Source organism: Panulirus ornatus, chromosome 48, assembly GCF_036320965.1.
Source record: "Panulirus ornatus isolate Po-2019 chromosome 48, ASM3632096v1, whole genome shotgun sequence".
NCBI classification, from domain to species: Eukaryota; Metazoa; Arthropoda; class Malacostraca; order Decapoda; family Palinuridae; genus Panulirus; species Panulirus ornatus.
In genome coordinates, this window is record NC_092271.1 from 30327973 (window position 1) to 30342482 (window position 14510).

The 14510-nt window shown below is 40.4% G+C and overlaps 1 protein-coding gene across 1 annotated transcript; it reads left to right on the forward strand.

The window, feature by feature from the left end:
* Window positions 1-1093: 1093 nt before the first annotated feature.
* LOC139763943 (uncharacterized) lies at window positions 1094-8344 on the forward strand. The gene is made up of 4 exons (XM_071690425.1): window positions 1094-1195; window positions 4672-4816; window positions 7218-7300; window positions 7931-8344. Exons 1-4 carry the CDS (start codon window positions 1109-1111, stop codon window positions 8048-8050), a joined length of 435 nt encoding a protein of 144 aa, XP_071546526.1. The 5' UTR covers window positions 1094-1108; the 3' UTR covers window positions 8051-8344.
* The last annotated feature ends 6166 nt before the right edge of the window (window positions 8345-14510 follow it).

A 14510-nucleotide genomic window follows, 5' to 3' on the forward strand; every position in this document is an offset into this window, starting at 1 on the left:
TTACACGTCCACACACCCAAATATACATACCAACACATCTCAACGTATACATATATATACACACACAGACATATACATATATACACATGTACATAATTGATACTGTCTGCCTTTATTCATTCCCATCGCCACCTCGCCACACATGAAATAACAACCCCCTCCCCCCTCATGTGCGCGAGGTAGCGCTAGGAAGATAACAAAGGCCCCATTCGTTCACAGTCTCTAGCTGTCATGTAATAATGCACCGAAACCACAGCTCCCTTTCCAGATCCAGGACAGAACTTTCCATGGTTTACCCCAGACGCTTCACATGCCCTGGTTCAATCCATTGACAGCACGTCGACCCCGGTATACCACATCGTTCCAATTCACTCTATTCCTTGCATGCATTTCACCCTCCTGCATGTTCAGGCCCCGATCACTCAAAATCTTTTTCACATCATCTTTCCACCTCCAATTTGGTCTCCCACTTCTCCTTGTTCCCTCCACCTCTGACACATATCCTCACGGTCAATCTACAGGGAGAAATATATCTGATCATATGATTGGTAAACGAAAGCTGCTAATTTTTTTTTTTTTCTCTAGATATCAAAGATTCGTGTGTTACGGAACTGCAGCCACTCGAGGTTACAACGTGAGTTAAGTCACTTTGGCGAGGCTATATCGCTTTGAGTACACTCTCGTGAAAGAACCTTCTACTCCAAAGGAGTTTACATTTCCCTGCTACTGGAAGTAACGCAGCCTTTGGCCGCATGAGCCTTCAGAAAGGTCCCAACTAACACCAGGACTATTTCAAAGAAATTGGTCCTTAGGTAATCATAAATGAATTGATCAATCAAAGAATAGAATTAGACCGTATCTTGGGTGAACAAACTTTCGATGTCTGGCTTACGCCGTCCGCTCGTCGTTTTCGATCGCCCAAGTGCAATGGTAAAATTGTTTAGATTGCTTTACATGTTCTGATACATAATATTTTTACATCGCAGATGATATAATCATGTGGGCCAATGTAATCCACTATGAGGAAACATCCTGATGCTTTGCACTATGGTGAATGTGAGCACGTCACGGCGGTGAGGGAATTTCCCCCACATCCTGGGACGGAGAGATGGATTGGTGGTATATAGCGGCAGGGGTTGCCAGTACCGGCCCACACACCACTCAGCCACAGCCAGGAACACTGCAGGTCAAAATGGTGAGTTGAAACTTGACGTTCTCCTACATGTTAATGAAAACATGTGATCACCTTATTGAATGGCCAGCATACCTGCCTTGTGTATGATCGGCATACCAGCACTTGGGTATGGTTAGTGTACCAGACTTTGGTGTGGTTACAGCAGAGTCGCAGATGCAATGGATAAGTTCAGGTCATAACGGCAGAGTAAGACGTTCTGGTACAACAGCAACAACAACAACAACAACAACAACAACAACAACAACACATACAGCTTGATATAGAGGACTTACCCCAGCACCTTGGGACCATGTGCTATATGTCTGAGCACACCAATTGGGCTACCATATACCCGAGAACACCTGGGGGCCACCACGTGCCCCAGTGCACTTGAGATTCCGCCACATGCTCCAGCACACTGGGAGTCACCACGTGCCCCACTACACTGTAGACTGCCAAGTAACACAGTACACTTGGGACTGCCAGGTGTTTTACTACAGCGGGGAGTGGAACGTGTCTCAGCACTCAGGGCAGACGCCACACGGCTGGGAGGCGGTGTACTAGCCTTTCCTCTGGGTGTTCCCTTCCCCAGGCAGCTCCCGGCCTGCACTATCGTCACATATTCTGGCTAGTATTGGTTGGCGGATGACATGATTCTGTTGACAGATTCCAGACAGAAACTTTATAAGTTTATGAGAGAGTTTAGGAGAGTGTGGGAAGAGAGATTATTCAGAGTGACTGTGAACCAAGTTTTGGTTATGGTACGTCATGCACATGAGGCAGGAGGGTTTGGCTTAGGAAGACCAGGGTGTGGAGCACTTAAGGCATCTGGGGTCAGATGCGGCGGCGAAAAGGGCGGTAGATGATGAACGTGTTGAACATGAGATGCTTGAGGACAGTAGATGGTGTAGGTGGGTTGGGATGTGTAAGAATAACTGTGTGGTGCTGGTGCAAGCGTTGTGGTACTACGGTCTAACAGGCACAGGTGAAGAGGGTGTGCCGAAATAGTTCGGAAATATGGACATGATGATGATGATGATGATGATGATGATGACGATGAGCGGAGAAAACCAGAATATGAAAATTTACGAGTCAGAAGTGACGGGAGGACAGGGCAAAGGGAAACGTAGAAGAAAATGAGAGGATAATGGGGAGGCGGCTTTGGATTACTGGGGCCTGGGCGTTAAAATGCAGTCGTGGTTTAAAAAGAATTTGATTGATGTGGCGCTAATTCGTTAACATAGGAAACGAAAGTCAAGTAAAAGTAAAAAAGAAATTATATATATATATATATATATATATATATATATATATATATATATATATATATATATATATATATATATATATATATATAGGGGAGAAAGAATACTTCCCACGTATTCCCTGCGTGTCGTAGAAGGCGACTAAAAGGGGAGGGAGCGGGGGGCTGGAAATCCTCCCCTCTTGTTTTTTTTTTTAATTTTCCAAAAGAAGGAACAGAGAAGGGGGCCAAGTGAGGATATTCCCTCATAGGCCCAGTCCTCTGTTCTTAACGCTACCTTGCTAATGCGGGAAATGGCGAATAGTTTGAAAGAAAGAAAAGTATATATACATATATATGTATATATATATATATATATATATATATATATATATATATATATATATATATATATATATATATATATATATATATATATATATGTCTCCATGGTTGTTTAATCTGTTTATGGATGGGGTTGTTTGGGAGGTGAATGCAAGAGTTTTGGAAAGAGGGGCAAGAATGAAGTCTGTTGTGGATGAGAGAGCTTGGGAAGTGAGTCAGTTGTTGTTCGCTGATGATACAGCGCTGGTGGCTGATTCATGTAAGAAACTGCAGAAGCTGGTGACTGAGCTTGGTAAAGTGTGTGAAAGAAGAAAGTTAAGAGTAAATGTGAATAAGAGCAAGGTTATTAGGTACAGTAGGGTTGAGGGTCAAGTCAATTGGGAGGTAAGTTTGAATGGAGAAAAACTGGAGGAAGTAAAGTGTTTTAGATATCTGGGAGTGGATCTGGCAGCGGATGGAACCATGGAAGCGGAAGTGAATCATAGGGTGGGGAGGGGGTGAAAATCCTGGGAGCCTTGAAGAATGTGTGGAAGTCGAGAACATTATCTCGGAAAGCAAAAATGGGTATGTTTGAAGGAATAGTGGTTCCAACAATGTTGTATGGTTGCGAGGCGTGGGCTATGGATAGGGTTGTGCGCAGGAGGGTGGATGTGCTGGAAATGAGATGTTTGAGGACAATGTGTGGTGTGAGGTGGTTTGATCGAGTAAGTAATGTAAGGGTAAGAGAGATGTGTGGAAATAAAAAGAGCGTGGTTGAGAGAGCAGAAGAGGGTGTTTTGAAATGGTTTGGGCACATGGAGAGAATGAGTGAGGAAAGATTGACCAAGAGGATATATGTGTCGGAGGTGGAGGGAACGAGGAGAAGTGGGAGACCAAATTGGAGGTGGAAAGATGGAGTGAAAAAGATTTTGAGTGATGGGTGCCTGAACATGCAGGAGGGTGAAAGGCGGGCAAGGAATAGAGTGAATTGGATCGATGTGATATACCGGGGTTGACGTGCTGTCAGTGGATTGAATCAGGGCATGTGAAGCGTCTGGGGTAAACCATGGAAAGCTGTGTGGGGCCTGGATGTGGAAAGGGAGCTGTGGTTTCGGGCATTATTGCATGACAGCTAGAGACTGAGCGTGAACGAATGAGGCCTTTGTTGTCTTTTCCTAGCGCTACCCCGCACACATGAAGGGGGAGGGGGATGGTATTCCATGTGTGGCGAGGTGGCGATGGGAATAGATAAAGGCAGACAGTGTGAATTGTGTGCATGGGTATATATGTATGTGTCTGTGTGTGTATATATATGTGTACATTGAGATGTATAGGTATGTATATTTGCGTGTGTGGACGTGTGTGTATATGCATGTGTATGGGGGTGGGTTGGGCCATTTCTTTCGTCTGTTTCCTTGCGCTACCTCGCAAACGCGGGAGAAAGCGACAAAGCAAAATAATAAGAAAAAAAGAATAATATATATATATATATATATATATATATATATATATATATATATATATATATATATATATATATGCACAAAATACACTACCTTACCCAGTAAGAACTAACGCTGTCGCCCAACACAACCCTATCCACATACTAAAGATTATAGAACTTAACGCTACTGGCATTACTAATCAACGCATTGCAGCATGAAATCTACTTCAAGTTCAGAACCTACACACACACACACACACACACACACACACACACACACACACACACACACACACACACACACACACACACACACACACCTCATCCAAAAACAACCAGAAAGACACTCACACTTCATCCAAAAACAACCAGACAAACACTCAGATATCTCCATTTTACCTCCCTTCTATTTAATCATACAACCTATGGAGAAAATACGCATCACTTGCAGTATTAACAACCATTCAGCATTATCTGTTGTTGCAGGCTTCTCACAACACCCATCACTATCTGGTGCTACTTCTGCTGGTGCTGCTAGGGGCGACGCTGACGGGGGCTCTTCCCAGGTGCGCAAAGCCCTGCAAGAACCGCTACGGACGATCGCTCTGCTGCGACAGAGTCAAACGAAATGGTTGGTTGTACCCCGGAGTTGGTGGGGTGAGAGCCAGCTAATCATGGGGAAGGATAGGATGGGTTGTGATACAGAGGTTCAAAGTGATTGTAGAAAATAGTTAAGGTAATGAAGGTGATGGTGGAGGATGACGAGTGATGGTGAGGGGTAGAAAATGGAGGCTCGAGAGGAAAACGCAGGGTGCAGCGCTGATAGGTGGAGACAGGCACAAGGGACCTCCTGAATATGTATGTTAGAAATGGAACATGATACGTAGGGAAGGGGTTAGAGATGGAACGATACACAGTGGAAGGGGTTAGAGATGGAACGATACACAGTGGAAGGGGTTAGAGATGGAACATGATACGCAGTGGAAGGGGTTAGAGAATATACTAATGGAAGAAGGTTCAACATTGTTAAGGGATTTATCAATGGTAACGAATATAATTCTTCCGTATTATAATGGTTGTTGAATCTGGTAATTGTCCAGTTGTTATATAATGCATTTCATTGATTCAATCTTCAGATTTTGACTCAATCAGAACTGCGACCACATAACAGAAATGGCTGCACGTCCTCTATGATACAAATCTAGGTAGAATATAATGGAATCAAAGGCTTTATAGACATAGTAGAACACAAAATTTACAGTTGATTGAAAATTTCTAAACCAATATAATCACTTAAATCTAATCAAACAGGAAATGAAGTTTGGATAAAGGACGACTCGCTTAGTGTGACAAATGTGAGGCAAAGTGTGGTAGTACCTTGGTCACAGCAGCACACTGCTATGTGACAAGAAACTACAAGGTAAAAGTAGAGCCAAACACTTGTTCAAGAAGTAGATAAGGCTGGGATAGTATGTTAGTGGAACCATTCTTCGGTTAACACTCCCGAGCGTGGAAGGTTATCATATTCCACTACTATGAGTTGCTCGTCATGCACACATGTTGATCACTCTCACATTAACTGAATATGAAAAGTTGGCACAGTTTCAGACTTACTTATAAACCTCTCATTGATTAACAAGACTTTACCGAACACCTTCTGCTGTGTTACACAGACCCAAGACTCACTCACCAAACTCCACTAACCAAAAATCACTTCTATGGCTGCTATCTTGTTCTATGTTTGAATAGAAATCTTGAGTCTCTCGTTATCTGACAACAGTGAAAAGTTATCCGGAATCATACGATCTGGGTTATAGGTTGACTCCCACCACAGGTTGACTCCCACCACAGGTTGACTCCCTTCAAAAGCTGACACTTCAGCACCAACAAGCTTTAAAGCAGAAGACACGGTCCTGCAGCAGCCGGGTTGGAACCAGCCTCAAGTTAAGACTAACTATAATCATATGAATACTAACTATAATCATATAAATACTAACTATAATCATATTGATCATATTTATCAATGAAAATTAATACTAATTATAATCATATTGATCAATCAAAATTGATACTATGATCATATTAATCAATGAAAATAGGAAAATTAGCTGAAATCATATGCATTTAGAGTTAACCATGACAATAAAGTCGTGAGAGTATACAAAAAAAAAGTTTCCAGAATCTTCCATCTATAATAGTCTCGCATCAAATACTAATATAAACTTTAAAATTTCCAGATACATTTTTCTCACTTAATAGCGATTTGATAAGATATACTTTGATAATAACTGGTGTGTGTAAAGTGGAAGATATATGACCTTCTTCTAGTAAAGCATTATGAAAGGATTCCCAACTCCAATATCTATTAACTTTTTCAGACGCTTTATTTTTGTGCCGAAAATCCTCTTCATTGTTGTACTCATACTGGCCTGACTGACACGGTCAAAGTGTGCCGTCAGTTCTTGACCAAAACATCGAATGAAAAAAGTGCATCTTACTATCATCAATCAGGACAAAAGCCAGTTCATTCGTCTATACTTGTAACTCTATCCATCACTATAGTGTGTCGTGTTGTGTCGACTTAGAGACGATCATCGCAGTACTAAAGATACATCCATTTTCGTCCGGAACATCTACTGAGACGAACAGCTAATGAGATGAACATCTACTGAGACGAACAGCTACTGAGACGAACATCTACTAAGACGAATAGCTACTGAGACGAACATCTATTGAGACGAACATCTACTAAGACGAATAGCTACTGAGACGAACATCTACTGAGACGAACATCTACTAAGACGAATAGCTACTGAGACGAACATCTACTGAGACGAACATCTACTAAGACGAACAACCACCCAGAAGAACATCTACTGAGACGAGCATCTACTGAGACGAACATCTACTGAGACGAACATCTACTAAGACGAACAGCCACCCAGAAGAACATCTACCGAGACGAGCATCTACTGAGACGAACATCTACTGAGACGAACATCTACTGAGAGTAACGCTGGTTATATCTACAGAATATCCGACCTGCCCCCCAATGCCTCGAATGTTAGTCAACTGTGAAGACTCTACTTTTATGGTCAAGAAGATGAATGTTCAGGTAAGACATAAAGAATGACACATAAAATCTTTGTATATAATGATAATGAATTTTATTGTGGTTATGGTCGCATTAAGAACAGATGTTTTCCTTTGTGGTACACCCATGATGCTTGGTAACCTCGCTCACTTTTCATTTGCATAGTTATACACTTCACAGAACAGGTCTAAAGTATGTAATATAAGCAAATTTCGCAGTGACAGAATAGAAAAAAATCCTAAAAAAAAGAACAGTTATAGAGAACTCCATATTTTTCTGTACACAAGCAGGTTACTTTTCATATTCTCTTTGATACTCTCTGATATACTAATGTCTTTATTGTATGACTAACATTTAGTTACGATCTTCCTAACACTCACATTTCTCCAGGTGTTTAGAAACTAGAGTAACTGGGTGGCGTACAGAAGCAGGAGTAAGTGGGTAACATACAAAGGCAGGAGTAACTGGTGGCGCACAGAGGCAGGAGTAAGTAGTGGTGTACAGAGGCGCGAGTAACTAGGTGGTGTACGTATGCACAAGTATCTGAGAAGTGTACAGAGGCACGAGTGTCTGGGTAATACAGCAATGTAAATTTAGAATTTTGGCACGTGCTCCTTTCTAGAGCGTTGAAGCTGTCCTTCTCTTCCCTAGGTGTGTACCAGTGATGACGAGTGTGGAAGGAAAGAAAAGTGTTGCCGAGACATTTGCGATAACCACAATTACATCTGTATGCCGAGCATGATGAACAATCATTATCTGATGCCATTATAAACTGAGGACATGTACGCGTTGAAACTCATGAGTTTTGACACCACAGGGTACACTCACCGACAAGAATCTGCTCCCCTACCGTCATGATAGCACCTGATAACAAACACCTGAAGTCTAGACATAAAACTTGGTGCTGTAGTCATGCTTGATGAGCTGCTCCTAACTGGCGCAGGTAAACTAAGTCCCACCTGAGACTTGCGTCGAACTTTGACTCCAAATATTGTAACCTTCTCCTTATCAGACAATGTTTACATCTCCCATATTGTAATTGATTTAGCCGAACGACTGACGATGTACATTTGCAGGCCTCAGCAGGACTACCACTTGTTTCGAGAGTATCGGTAAGATATGTCTCGACGGTTTCAGCTTCTTCCTTCAGTACATACATGTGAAGGGGAAATAGATTTATGTCGCCGAGTGTACATTACTTTTGATGCCACTCATCTGACGCACACTTGGTCACTTGCTTCATATGTGGGAGCTGGAGCACTGTCACTGATTTCCTGATTTTATCTTTCATCAGTCAAGAACATTAAACGTATCGCTCGTAGGACAGAATCTCTGAGGATAATGTTGTTGAAGAAATCTACGTAATGTACCTGGTAAATCATTTGGTTCTAATAGGATACATGAAGAAACGTTGAGCAAAACTACCATTCACCTGATACCATTTACTTGCTAATCTTTATAGATTTCAATGTTTTTTTCACCAAAATATGTGGAAGGCGAGAACGTTATCTCGGAGAGCAAAAATGGGTATGTTTGAATAAATAGTGGTTCCAACAATGTTATATGGGTGTGAGGTATGGGTTATAGATAGGGTTGTGTGGAGGAGGTTGGATGTGTTGGAAATGGAATGTTTGAGGACAATATGGATATATATATATATATATATATATATATATATATATATATATATATATATATATATATATATATATATATATATGATAACAAGGCTGGTTTCCAGTTCTTTGTTCATTCACGTTAGAAATAATGACAACTGTATTGATTGAACCAAAACTACATCAGTTAAAACTTGTAGGCCTTTGATCAAGAGAAATTTCACTGAGTCGTCTCTGATCAAGCACATAAAAAATTGTAACATGAATACTAGTGTACGTCTGTATGAAATGCATGACTTTGTCGTATGCAAAATTTATACACAGCTTATTCTGTCTCGACCGTGAAATAAAATCTTATGATAAACACGATGCCAGACCCTACTACTAAAAGCCACACGCATGTGAACGGAGGCAGCACATTACCTTCTCATATATATATATATATATATATATATATATATATATATATATATATATATATATATATATATATATATATATATATATATATATATATATAAATATATATATATATATATATATATATATATATATATATATATATATATATATATATATATATATATATATATATATATATATATATATATATATATATATATATATAGAATGTAATCTGAACCCCTGCCTCACTCTCCCTAAAGATGTAATACACGAAAGTGCACTCGGGACATTGTATTTTATTTTTCCTCGTGTTATATATATATATATATATATATATATATATATATATATATATATATATATATATATATATATATATATATATATATATATATATATATTATCCCTGGGGATAGGGGAGAAAGAATACTTCCCACGTATTCTCTGCGTGTCGTAAAGGGCGACTAAAAGGGAAGGGAGCGGGGGGCCGGAAATCCTCCCCTCTCATTTTTTGATTTTCCAAAGGAAGGAACAGAGAAGGGGGCCAAGTGGGGATTTCCCTCAAGGCTCAGTCCTCTGTTCCTAAAGCTACCTCGCTAACGCGGGAAATGGCGAATAGTATGAAAAAAAAAAAAAAAATATATATATATATATATATATATATATATATATATATATATATATATATATATATATATATATTATTATTATTATTATCATTATTATATTTTGCTTTGTCGCTGCCTCCCGCGTTAGCGAGGTAGCGCAAGGAAACAGACGAAAGAATGGCCCAACCCGCCCACATACACATGTATATACATACATGTCCACACACGCACAATATACATACCTATACATCTCAATGTACACATATATATACACACACAGACATATACATATATACACATGTACATAATTCATACTGTCTGCCTTTATTTGTTCCCATCGCCACCTCGCCACACATGGAATAACAACCCCCTCCCCCCTCATGTGTGCAAGGTAGCGCTAGGAAAAACACCAAAGGCCCCATTCGTTCACACTCAGTCTCTAGCTGTCATGTAATAATGCACCGAAACCACAGCTCCCTTTCCACATCCAAGCCCCACACACTTTGCATGGTTTACCCCAGACGCTTCACATGCCCTGGTTCAATCCATTGACAGCACGTCGACCCCGGTATACCACATCGTTTCAATTCACTCTATTCCTTGCACGCCTTTCACCCTCCTGCATGTTCAGGCACCCATCACTCAAAATCTTTTTCACTCCATCTTTCCACTTCCAATTTGGTCTCCCACTTCTCCTCGTTCCCTCCACCTCTGACACATATATCTTCTGGTCAATCTTTCCCCACTCATTCTCTCCGTGTGACCAAATCATTTCAAAACACCCTCTTCTGCTCTCTCAACCACACTCTTTTTATTTCCACACATCTCTCTCACCCTTACATTACTTACTCGATCAAACCACCTCACACCACATATTGTCCTCAAACATCTCATTTCCAGCACATCCACCCTCCTGCGCACAACTCTATCCATAGCCCACGCCTCGCAACCATACAACATTGTTGGAACCACTATTCCTTCAAACATACCCATTTTTGCTTTCCGAGATAATGTTCTCGACTTCCACACGTTCTTCAAGGCTCCCAGAATTTTCGCCCCCTCCCCCACCCTATGATTCACTTCCGCTTCCATGGTTCCATCCGCTGCCAGATCCACTCCCAGATATCTAAAACACTTCACTTCCTCCAGCTTTTCTCCAATCAAACCTACCTCCCAATTGACTTGACCCTCAACCCTACTGTACCTAATAACCTTGCTCTTATTCACATTTACTCTTAACTTTCTTCTTTCACACACTTTACCAAACTCAGTCACCAGCTTCTGCAGTTTCTTACATGAGTCAGCCACCAGCGCTGTATCATCAGCGAACAACAACTGACTCACTTCCCAATCTCTCTCATCCACAACAGACTGCATACTTGCCCCTCTTTCCAAAACTCTTGCATTCACTTCCCTAACAACCCCATCCATACACAAATTAAACAACCATGGAGATATCACACACCCCTGCCGTAAACCTACATTCACTGAGAACCAATCACTTCCTCTCTTCCTACACGTACACATGCCTTACATCCTCGATAAAAACTTTTCACTGCTTCTAACAACTTACCTCCCACACCATATATTCTTAAAACCTTCCACAGAGCATCTCTATCAACTCTATCATATGCCTTCTCCAGATCCATAAATGCTACATACAAATTCATTTGTTTTTCTAAGTATTTCTCGCATACATTCTTCAAAGCAAACACCTGATCCACACATCCTCTACCACTTCTGAAACCACACTGCTCTTCCCCAATCTGATGCTCTGTACATGCCCTCACCCTCTCAATCAATACCCTCCCATATAATTTACCAGGAATACTCAACAAACTTATACCTCTGTAATTTGAGCACTCACTCTTATCCCTTTTGCCTTTGTACAATGGCACTATGCACACATTCCGCCAATCCTCAGGCACCTCACGATGAATCATACATACATTAAATAACCTTACCAACCAGTCAACAATATAGTCGTTCCCTTTTTTAATAAATTCCACTGCAATACCATCCAAACCTGCTGCTTTGCCGGCTTTCATCTTCCGTAAAGCTTTTACTACCTCTTCTCTATTTACCAAATCATTTTCCCTAACCCTCTCACTGTGCACACCACCTCGACCAAGACACCCCACATCTGCCGCTCTATCATCAAACGCATTCAACAAACCTTCAAAATACTCACTCCATCTCCTTCTCACATCACCACTACTTGTTATCACCTCCCCATTTGCCCCCTTCACTGAAGTTCCCATTTGCTCCCTTGTCTTACGCACTTTATTTACCTCCTTCCAAAACATCTTTTTATTCTCCCTGAAATTTAATGATACTCTCTCACCCCAATTCTCATTTGCCCTCTTTTTCACCTCTTGCACCTTTCTCTTGACCTCCTACCTCTTTCTTTTATACCTCTCCCACTCATTTGCATTTTTTCCCTGAAAAAATCGTTCAAATGCCTCTCTCTTCTCTTTCACTAATAATCTCACTTCTTCATTCCACCACTCACTACCTTTTCTAATCAACCCACCTCCCACGCTTCTCATCCCACAAGCATCTTTTCCGCAAGCCATCACTGCTTCCCTAAATACATCCCATTCCTCCCCCACTCCCCTTACCTCCTTTGTTCTCACCTTTTTCCATTCTGTACTCAGTCTCTCCTGGTACTTCCTCATATATATATATATATATATATATATATATATATATATATATATATATATATATATATATATATATATATATTGGAAAGGATCACAATTTTGCGAGTGATCAAGTATATTCCTTTGAGTCCACGGGGAAAATGAAACACGATAAGTTCCCAAGTGCACTTTTGTGTAATAATCACATCATCAGGGGAGACAAGAAGGAAATATAACAGTCAGTTATACAACGAAGAGACGTAACTTGGACGACATTTGGTAAACATGTGATTGTCCAAGACAGACAACGAGCGTATCATAAACTTATTGTGTGGACAAGAAGGTGAATAGTTTACAAATCTCATCAACAATAAAGTTATCCAATTTGTATAGACCTTCACTAATACTAAGATTATAATTCGTTGTGTATTTGATAATAGAAGATCCAATGATATTTCTCGTGGTACTGGAGTTAGAGTTGATAACTGAGATGGCATTACTCCAGTCAATACAATGATCATAGTTTTTAACGTGATTAAACAAGGCACTTGATTCTTGTCCTGTTCTTATACTATATCTATGTTGCTTAAGTCTAACAGAAAGATCCTTACCACGCTGCCCAATATAAAACATCACAGTTTCTACATGGCACTTTATAGACGCACCCAGGAGAATTTTCTGGTGAGTTCCTGATTAAGATATTCTTTATAGTATTATTGTTGCTGAAGGCAACATTTACATTAAAGGATTTAAGTAACATGGGAAGTAAAGTAAAATGATTATCAAAAGGGAGAACTAAAAGATTCTTGGTGTCAATGGGAGGTTTGGGCTCAACTCTATGAAATAATTTCTTTGCTAACTTAAGGGATTTATCAATGAAAGATCTAGAGTACTTTAACTCAGATCCAACAGAAATTTGAGAGGATATACTCTATTGGATCTAAGTTGAAGTACGTAGCGGGTGGTTAGTAGATGAGAAATCCTCAGTACTACTGTAGCAAGGAAGTAGAGGAGAGGTAAAGGAAAACATAAAAAGGAAACAAAAATGAAAATCTATCATATAAGTTCTCTCGGGTTAATAGGTTTAACGCATTTTCCCGAGTGGTAAGACATGTGCTTGTGCTGTAACTTATCATTACAAGTAAAGAATAAGTGACGTGATATCCCTCATAGCTCTATCATTTGGTGACAGACAGTGGCACTTTCCATGGTCGCTTGCACGTTACATCCCCTCGCGCAGTCCCCTCCAAGTACTAACGACACGCCAACCACGATGGTGTCATCATAAACAACACCTGAACAGATTACGCGACGACTGGAATGTGAAAGTACCGCAAGGCAATGGGTGAGTCCTCCAGTAATGACTGTGTGGTGAGATGGATACTGGGGTTAGGCGCAGTAAACGCTGATTTCCAGTTAGAATGACGCTGGGATGAGAGGCTAACACATGTGGTTCCAGACTCTTGTTAAGATAAGTTTCCTGCACGTGCCGAACGAAATACGCAAGAATGACTTTTTTCATTTGTGTGATGACCATCTTCATGCATCACAGAGGACTTCATTTGTGTGATGGCCATTTTCATGCATCACAGAGGACTTCATTTGTGTGATGACCATTTTCATGCATCACAGAGGACTTCATTTGTGTGATGACCATTTTCATGCATCACAGAGGAGGACTTCAGGCATTTTGTAAATCGACTGACAAGGTCGTTAAGTTCAGCCTCAGTTTATAGCAACGAGTAGAAATATTTGAATACCTTCTTCAAGCGTTCAAAATATTTCTAAGACCACACACAGTGTTACAGCAAATGTGGCTATACATCAATAAGTTAGTTTTATATCCTGCTGTTAACATCAACATATACTGTAGCATCTCTGGTGGGCCATAGACCAACCAAAGATTCTTCATGCTCAGAGTTTTATGAAAACACTTCATTTGATATAAGGTTTGAAC